General features: G+C 36.8%; 1 protein-coding gene across 1 annotated transcript; it reads right to left on the minus strand.

Moving 5' to 3' along the window:
* Window positions 1–62: 62 nt before the first annotated feature.
* LOC111574891 (alkaline phosphatase-like) lies at window positions 63–9,088 on the minus strand. The gene is made up of 11 exons (XM_023279712.3): window positions 8,956–9,088; window positions 7,780–7,896; window positions 6,483–6,598; window positions 5,464–5,638; window positions 3,953–4,125; window positions 3,481–3,606; window positions 3,274–3,343; window positions 2,765–2,899; window positions 1,800–1,991; window positions 1,543–1,659; window positions 63–1,012 (listed from the first exon to the last, which is right to left on the minus strand). Exons 1-11 carry the CDS (start codon window positions 9,029–9,031, stop codon window positions 741–743), a joined length of 1,569 nt encoding a protein of 522 aa, XP_023135480.2. The 5' UTR covers window positions 9,032–9,088; the 3' UTR covers window positions 63–740.
* Between the last annotated feature and the right edge of the window lie 666 nt (window positions 9,089–9,754).

Here is a 9,754-nt window from a genome sequence, read left to right on the forward strand (position 1 = left end):
CGAATGTTCTAGGTGGTTTGTAATACTCCTTTATATGGTAAAATGATTATCCCACAATGCAGTCTGTGTTTTATATTTTAATTGAATTTGGTATTACATTATGTTTCAGGAGCAACATACCTCCAAGTCACATAAAACATAAATCAGTTAATGTGATAATTAAGAAAGAAAGAAAAAAAATGACAATAATACTCTTGTACAAGACACGTTTTAGCTATGTGCAAATCTGAACGAGGCCCCGAAAAAGTTGGCAAGGCACTATTTCAAAAAGGTTGGAGAAGTGCTAAGATCTAGGTCTAGGACAAGATTGTGCCAACAGCCCCTGGAAGACAATACCAAAAAAAGTGTAAATGTGAAGGACTTAAAAGTTAAAGGCAGGTTACAACATTTAACAACTTGTCGATAACTTGTATTATTAAGTGGAAATGAATTTTATGTAAAGCAAAGCATATGTTAGTATTTGAATAATACCTGTAGGAAATCACCAGTGTATTAAAACATTTTCAAAAATAATTACAACCATATATTTTTATATACACAAGCTAAATACAACTTCAGAATCATGGCTCTATGCAATAATAACAGCAATGTGCTTTCACAATAAGGTTACCTTAACAAACACAAATTATGAAAAATAGCTGATGGCTGATGGTTGTACAGTTGTACAACTCTTACATTCACATATAACAGTGTAAAAAATAATTTATTTTTAAACCAAAATGTTAGCGAGATCATTCAGCTCAGATGGAGCAGAAGACAAAGAGAAGGAGGCCCAGCAGAAGGAGCAGCAGGCTGGAGTGCATTGCTCCAGCATGGTTAGGTGGAGGGAGTTTGCAGTCCACGTAGGGCTCTATACAGCCAGCATAAGCCATGACATGTGCAATGTAGCTCTGCTCCTGAACCCCATGGAAAAGGTGTGACATGGGACCTTTAGCAAAGATGGCTACGTCATCTGAGCCGTGGGTCTCTGAATCAAGAGGGACAGCAGCCTGCTGAAGGTAGTCATTACCCGCTGAAGGAAAATAGGACAGAGGAGCATTATGTTAGTTAAATCTGAGTTTTCTGGCACGTAGACACACAAACTGCAAAACTACAGTTAAGGAGATGAAAAAACAACAAGGACGATTGACAATATGATGAAAACCAATACAGTCAGACTGCAACAACTATACAATATTATAAGTTTAATAAGTGTATAATGTATTTACTGGAGAGATTTTGTATTATTGTTGTTGTTCTGTTATTGCAGTATACTCTAAGTGGTCAGTCATAAGTTGGGCAGTCTTTAGAGTAAATTAAAGGAATAGATCATGTTTATGCACAGACATTATCAGAAAATGATCAAAACTGGTTACATCAATGTCCTTTAAAATATCAAAATCAATGTGTAGCATTTTTTTTTCTCATCAAACTCAGTTTCTGTGACAGTGAACGGCTACATTCAGTACATCTTTGTTTCTGTGCAATGTGTCCCATTACACCACCAGATGGAGCTATTATATTACAGTTTCTTCTTTAGAAAGCTAATCAATGTACACTTACATGAAATTGATTCATTCATATCTGGACGAGTTCCATTTTCAATCTGGTATCCTGGTCCATTACCATACAGAGCAGTGGTGAAGTGCTTCTTGTCCTCAGCCAGAACACGTGCCACCCCTGTAAATCACAGGGCAAATTGATCCAGGATGTTCAAACTTAGAACATCAGATGTTATTCAAATTTTGTCTCAAAAATATCTCTCAGCTCAGTGTACCTCTTATCATTTTCATAGCCATTATTTCTTAAGTATATTTTACCTGTAGCAGAGTTTCCTCGGCCAGAATATCCTCCAAAAGCAAACACGTGGGAATGGTCAGCAGTGACTACAGTCAGAGTGTCCAGTTCACTGGTGAGTTCAGCTGCTTTTCCAATTGCCTTATCGAACTCTATAGCTTCATACATAGCACTTTTGGCCTTCCCTGCATGATGAGCATGGTCAATTCTCCCCCTTAAAATCCAAAAGAAAGTCAGTGACAATCAGCATCACTACTAAACCCCTAAAAGAGGATAAGTCTCATTTACAATGTAATGCAAAACTGATTAAACCCCTGTGCAAAATAACAAAAATGTTAAATAATTCAAAATTGTATCACCTTACATGAACTATATTGTTTTTAAGTTAAAGTTTTAATTTTTACTCTCATGTATAAATAAAAACAATAAAATTAGAGAGATTACATAGAAAGGATGGGCCCCAAAGTAAAACCTTATTACAACAATAGCTCAAATTTCTCCTCAAAAACACAGATGGATATCCAAAATAGAGTCTTAATAATGAAGATTGTGTGTACTTTTGTTGCAGTTGGTTCTGAAATATGAAGATTTCACCAAGGATTAAATAGTTAATTCGTATTCTATTTGCTCCATTTCTCATGAGCTTAGGTTGCAAAAAAATAAAATTGCATGAAATGGACTTGTAAGTTTAGATATACTGGTTTGGAGTATGCTCTTTTTCTTTCTTTCTTTCTTTCTTTCTTTTTTTTACATATTACATATTATACAAAACAGTCATTGCATGTATTGAAATCTTAGTATGAGGTGAGCAAAGAAATGATCATGCATTTCCTGTATTCCTTCCTCTTTACAGTCAACGTACAATGTGAGCATGACAGGGATCATCAGTGTTTGTATTGTATGCTAACTGATTATACAGAGGTTTAGATCAAATGTTTAACTTTGATTTGACATTTAATGGACTGTTTGTAAAAGAGTTTATACTTATCTTCCACAAAGAGGTAAAATCCCTTAGGGTTCTTGCTGAGAATCTTAATTGCTTTCTCTGTCATCTCTGCAAGGGAGGGATCCATAGACGGGTTGCGTTCCAACTCGTAGCGGCAATCTCCTGGCTCAAACAGACCTAAATACAGAAAGGATTTACAGCCCATTTCCACATCTAACTAATGCCAATATAAAAAATATGTGAAGTTTTCTGTGAAAAAATGTCATTTTATTGCTTAAACCGGCACTTTAAAATAATCAAAGCATTCTATCCTACTAAACAAGGCCCAGGTAGCATTTCAGTTGGTCATTTAGGCACAAACTTAGATGTTTTACTGACAAATGATTGTAGCAGAACCTTATCCAGTTACCAAGAGGTTTCACTTCTCTCTGTATGTAGGTATAGATATGCAGTAGACCAGTGTATAGCTATACAGCATCAAATATGCCAAACTCTAGACCATGTTTAAGTATTCACTTCTGAGATCATGGTAATTGAACAGTTCTTCTTACCCATGAGGAAGTCTGTTGTTGCAGGATTGACAGCATCAAATTCAGCCTTTCTCCAAACATATTTAACATTCTGTCGGTCAAGAATAATGACAAACGCACAGGCATTATTAAAAAGAATTTATGTAGAGATGCACAAAGCTAAAGAGACAATACCATTTCTATACATACTCCAAACCAATATGTACACTTGTATTAGATGGCATTTACCTTTTTGTTTGTTGTCCACTCCAAAACAAGGTTTTGTCCATCATCTCGGCTTCCCATCTCCGTTGGATACTCTGGGTCTTGCATGGTTTTGGGAAACATATATTTACGACCTCCGCCAAGGATGACCTGCATTTAGAGGTTTGAGAAGAGTTTCTATATGTTTATACTCCAGTATCCACCGTGATTTCTCTACTATTCATCTAAGTGTCTAAGTGTGCATCTAAGTGTGTGTGAAACATTTATCTCTCAAAAAAATCTACAGAATGAGTTTTTTTTTTTTTAGAAGATTATGCTGAGAATTAACTTAAGAGATTCTCTGTCTTCCAGGATATAGAAAAACTGTTCAGTGCTGAAGACCTTTCACACCTTCTCCAAGATGCTTTATCACGTTTCCTGACTAAAGAGACTAAGCCTGGATTGCTCTGATTTTGTTTTGTTTATTTTTTTGTTACAGAAATACATCGAGCCTTACATCTATCTCTATGTTCTGAATCAGCTGGTAGGCAATGTCACGGCAGCCATTCTGGACAGCCTCAGCGGGGAGGTCAGAGTCACAGTACCAGCCTCGGTCAGCAGAGTGAGCGTAGTTTGCAGCTGGGGAGGCGTGCTGCACTCGAGTTGTCGTCACAACTCCAACTGATTTCCCTAAAAAAACACAAGACTCTTGTCATTCATAGAATCAAGATTTTCTAATGCTTGATTAAGCTCTCTAAGGTTCACAAAAGTCAACAAGACTTTGGTTGAGAGTGTAAGACACATTTACATAGATATATACACTTGATGTTAAGTACTAAAGAAATGTTATCTAGTTAGGAGGATGAAAAGCCAAATGTAAAAATGTAGCACACATAGGGCTTCAGGAAAAAAATAGACTCATCTCATGGTGCATCTTTTTGGATAGCAGGGACAAAAAGCAGATTATATGGTACAATTCTGCTTGAAGTTACAGTTTCTGTGATATATATAGTCTATATACGAGCTACATTTTGAACAGTTTCAGAGGAAACTTACAAAGCTGTAGTCATGACTTAGTCCAGCAGGTGCCATTGTATTTAGTGTTGACATCCAGTACTTCTCTCTCTGAGATAGTAATTTTGATAGATTGCCCCCTCTGGCCAATGAAATGCAGACTGACTGAAGAGCCAGGTTTGGCTTCATTGTAATGTTTGGCCACAGTATATTCCATGTTCTCTGTGCAAATAGCTGTTTTATGGTTCCAATGTTTGTGTGATGTCTTTGTTCAGTCAAACAGGCATTTGGGAATATAATTTACTAATGTCGTGTTACAATTTGCAAGTCACTGGATGGGAAAACTTCTTAGCAGTGTGAAAAATGTGTGAAGCCAATTTTGTCTGTTGTAATGAAAATATTTCACCCTAAAGCATTTCAGATCTTTAAGATGTATCTACTTTGTCTACTATCTGATTATTTCTTTCACAGAATCTTAATTCCATCACATGTGCATTGTACTTAAATAGCTCCAGTTCTGAGGAATATCTAGTCGCAAGACTAAGTCCCAAGTAGAATTTTTCTGACATGGCCAGAATAAATTGGTGCAATTGAGATGAGTCAGCTTTGCCCTGAAGCTGTTTGTGTGCTACCTTCATATCTCTGGATACTCAATGTTGAACTTATATAACTTTGATTTAGCACCGCAGCAAATATACTGGGAAGGTGCTTCCTTTCACGGATCTAAAATTAAAGTAAGCCTTTAATTTAGTATTTTTTAGTAATTTTTTAAAACAGGCAGTAATGTCAAATGTCTCATAAAAAAACACCGTTTTAGAATTTGTTTTTAGCTTTTGCCAATATTTAATTATGTCTTTGCACTATTTTCAAGGGCTCCAATGATCTAAAGTATATACGTGGTGAAATATTCAGTGCCAAACTAACTTGTGAAACCTTTTACAGTGTTTCATATCATACATGTACTGCAAACAACTGTCTCAATCTGTTTCAGACAGTTTGAAATATGTGACATACCTGCTTTCTTGGCACGGTAAAGAATAGATGTGACTTCGTTCCCAAAGGTGGCACTACAGTTTCCCCTTGGGGTGGCAGCGGTGACACCTAGGGTGCCGTAGTTGGCTTTCACACCACATAAGTACGCTGTTGCTGTGCCAGCACTGTCTGGCATCTGCTGGTCCACGTTGTATGTCTGCAAGGACCAAATACAGTTGCACAAGTTCACATCAATATGTATTATCTCAAATACTGAGCAGGTGTTATCTATTGTGACTCAGAGTGACAGTCAAATATAACGACATCTTCATCAACAAATACGCTTAACTCTCACAAGAATTGTAATCTTGAGGGTATCAAAAATACTTAATTCAACGTTAAAAGTTCAATATGGTTGTTGCGCAAATACTTTTGAATTGAGCAGGAAAGCAGATTCAAAATCTGTGTTGCAGTTTTTGTAGAAGGAATTAACTCTAGCTCTAACCTGAACTAAAGTTATTTTATTTGTCCAAACTGGTCCTGTCTATTTGTGGTCACCATCGTGTACCCAGCTAATTATAGGGCAATATCACATTATCACACATTAGAACACTAAGTTCATTTCAGAAATCATTGACATTTTATGAATTCTTCAGAAACTGCTGTAACCTGTTACAAGCCAAGTACAAAGTCAAATCTAAGATAAACTGATAACACTATTTTTGATTGCTAACCCATAGATGTTATGACAGAAAATGTAACCTTGTGAGATCATATTTAACTATCTGAACAGCCATCTCTCTGCTTCAGCTGTGCAAAGCATTTGAGTCTATTCCCATGTTTTAATGTTGATGTCTAATCAAATTGCTAAATGTCAGTGTACAGTAACATTTTGGATAGCGACACTGTGGCACACAGTGTTGGCAGGATTATAAAGTTAATATGTACAATAAAACTATGCTGAGAATAATTAAGAGCCATAAAGGCATGTGTGTAATCTGTTCACAGTTACAAAAAACTTTCTACTAATCAGCCTAATGTGTGGATCAGAGTGTTCTGACCTTTGAAAGTGCCAAGTGGGGGAAGGTATCCATAACCAGACTGGTCTCCTCTCCAGAATGTCCTGCCAGCTGGCCTTTGAGGATCCGGGCAGCAGTCACTGTTGGTACCCCCATACCTGAAAGCAGGTGGAAACACACCTGAGAAGATAATATCAACCAGAGAAATACAGAGCTGCCATTGTTCTTTGTGAACCTCATGAGGCTCAGCTGATGTGAGAGTCTGAAGCACAGCGAAAGACTTCCTAGTTATCTACAGTCCCAAATGGAGAAGATGCAAATGCAAACATTGCAGTATTTCAAACTTATTCTCCCTTCAGACTTTATTGTTTACACTGAAAACAGCAGATTTGGTAAAGCATACACAAATATGTGTAAGGAACTACATGTACATTTTCTTAGGGGTCATTGTTGAATGGTCATGTTAAAGTTAAAATAAGTAATTCCTCCATTCTAATGTATTGCCACAGGATCATTAACAACAATAGCCTTGCAATTTAACATGCCATTTATGAGATTGTTAAAAATTACTGATCAGTCCCAAACACTGATAAAAATCTTGCTTGTGCTTCAGTCAGCATGTGCTCAGGTAGGAGTGGAGGCTGCTGTAACCATAAATCCATAATAAATCAATATATTTGTGATTTCTACTGTGGAATTTCTCTTGGATCATGAAACGCAGGAAATGAACAGGCATATCTAATCATTTGTGTGTGACATCTGTGGTCAAGGCTGAGGTTTAGCTATATCAGAGCATTTGTGTTTATCTAGTTCCTTTACTCAGGACAGGACAACGTAACTTCTTGTGTCTTGCAATAACTATAGTGGAAAGCTGTTTTATGTTTACTTAAGTACAAAACCACAACTTTTAATCAAACTTCAGGTTAAGAATATGACCATTAATGGATGTTTTCTGAAAGTATTTCTGAAACTTCAGTCATGGATGATGGCCTTTTCAGGTGTTCAGATCATTTAAGGATACGCCAGGAAATGGCTACACATGCAGTGCAGACTGTGGGAGTCTCAGTTCTTTTTGTTATGCTTGGTTTCCAAGAAGGTGATCACATGTCAATGTTGGTCTCCCTTAACTCAGAAACCCATTATTTTCAGGGTCAAGTTGTGGATTTGGTTTAGAGTGCAGCCTCATTCTTTCTCAGTGACCATCATGATGGTGAGATTTGCACTTTCAAGCTCCATTGGCCTCTTTTCACCTGAATAAATGATCTGAGGTAGAAGAGGAAATACTTGACAATTCAAAGAAACTGTATAAATGGTTGGAAAGTTCCTTTTTCAGACTGACCGTCCCCCAGGAAGAGGATAATGTTCTTGGCTTGGTGCACATTAGGTTGGAGATTCAGGGCAGTATAAAGGGCCTCCTTCCCTTTGATGTTCCAGTAGTCAGCATGGAGCTCTTCCTCTGTAAGCACAACAAAAGACACTATTATGGTCCCAATCGCCACCAGAAGTGGCCAATATACGTGAGACATCTAGGTGATGCTTTTATTTTGAATGAATAAAAGTAAAAAATCATCAATTGTTGAATCACTGACATTAAAAGCAAAATTAATTTAAAAGTAAATTACATTACTCTCATGGGATAAAGATACAAATTATACAGCAACAAAAAAAAGTGACAAAAAACTAAAACACAAAAAAGCAACAAGAAGTTGATTTTATGATCTTGCACAATGAACAGTTTGTATCCACACTATTCTAGATGTTAAAATGTCATGTCAAAGAAATGTCAAAGAAAATGCATTACCCCAAAAATTTCCCACTTCTAACCCGTTCCAGCAATGACGTCTTATACTGATGACTAGCATTGCTAATATGATTAATTTAAGGATAGCTAATAATTGACAGACTCGGTCAAATTATTCCAAAGCGAGCATTTGAAAACTTCATGCAGCTGCTTAGGTAAACATGACACTTGTGGCTGAAATGTTCTCAGGTGATCTCAAGTTTAAGTGGAAAAAAAATGCTTCTATAGCTGACAGCAGCTACTGAAGAATATTACTTCATCACCTACGTTAGTCAAACCTATCTGATCCCATCTATAAGAAATGGTGCCAAATACCTTTATACTTTATACTACTTCAAATATTCAGACAATTGCAATATCAAGGGCTGAAGTAGTGACAGTAAGGGTCTGAAACACATGGGTTTATTACATAAACTAGTGGATATTACTAGAAAGCATATTTTAATTCAGCCTCAACGAGTTAGTTTAATTTTCTCTTTGACTGATCATTAAAATGCTAATGATAATAATAACAAAAGCATTGCTAGGGGATTAACAGTATTTTCATGTCACCAGACGTTTTGCTCTTACTCGACTTTAAAGCTGATAAGATCATATGTGCATTAAATGTCTGTCACTGTCTCTGCATTGTCCTTGAACACGAGTTGTCATCTGAAAGCAATATCCTCGATTACTGTGAATACCTAACAGCATCGATACGTAACAGGTCCTTACCTTGAACACACAAAGTCCACTGCACTGAAATGAAAATCAGAAATCCAGTGAAGATGAAGTTATGTTTGCTGGCCATAGTGTTGACTATCAGCACATGTACAAAGAATAGGAGTGACTGTCGCACACCGAGGTCCCTTTATACCTGCAGCCAAGGAGCAAAGGGCACATGGAGGAGCTTGACAGTGTAACACACACACAAACACAAATACAAACACACACACACACACGCACACGCACACGCACACACACACACACACACACACACACACACACACACACACACACACACACACACACACACACACACACACACATTTGCATTTTAAAAATATACAAGACACTGTTATAAGCAAATATAGAAGTGGGATTAATAAGGTGGCATATGACAGGATTTTATGGACTTCACTGTGTTATATAGTGCCTCACATGATAACATTAAAGCGTGGATGGCAGGTTTGCTGTGAGTATTGAAAGAGGTTTCTCAGAATTGCTGCTGTTAGCCTCACAACTGGTTTAACAGTATATTTCCACTAAAGCTTCAGCACTCAGATGAAGATACTTTAACAATTTATTTCTTTTCCAAACAAGTTTTAAGCTGATTTATTTTCCTCTTGAAATCTCAGCCATAATTTAGCTTCAATATGTTTGTTCTTGGTACACTTGGAAGGAAATGATGCGCCGTTTGTTTTAAAGTACAAGTCTGACAGCGCAATAAATTATCACAGACGCAGAAAATTTGGACTGAGGCTTATTAATTATTAATCTTAAATGTGATCTAATGAATCTGTTATCTGCTTTT

Source organism: Amphiprion ocellaris, chromosome 2, assembly GCF_022539595.1.
Source record: "Amphiprion ocellaris isolate individual 3 ecotype Okinawa chromosome 2, ASM2253959v1, whole genome shotgun sequence".
Lineage (NCBI taxonomy): Eukaryota > Metazoa > Chordata > Actinopteri > Pomacentridae > Amphiprion > Amphiprion ocellaris.

What these genes read in the sequence shown, in the direction of transcription:
- LOC111574891 (XM_023279712.3), bottom strand. Translation starts at nt 9,031, where the DNA reads ATGGCCAGCAAACATAACTTCATCTTCACTGGATTTCTGATTTTCATT. An exon ending in AGTGGACAACAAACAAAAAG is followed by an intron (nt 3,344 to 3,480) that starts GTAAATGCCATC and finishes CTTGACCGACAG; the next exon opens with AATGTTAAATATGTTTGGAG. An exon ending in CCGAGGAAACTCTGCTACAG is followed by an intron (nt 1,660 to 1,799) that starts GTAAAATATACT and finishes TGTGATTTACAG; the next exon opens with GGGTGGCACGTGTTCTGGCT.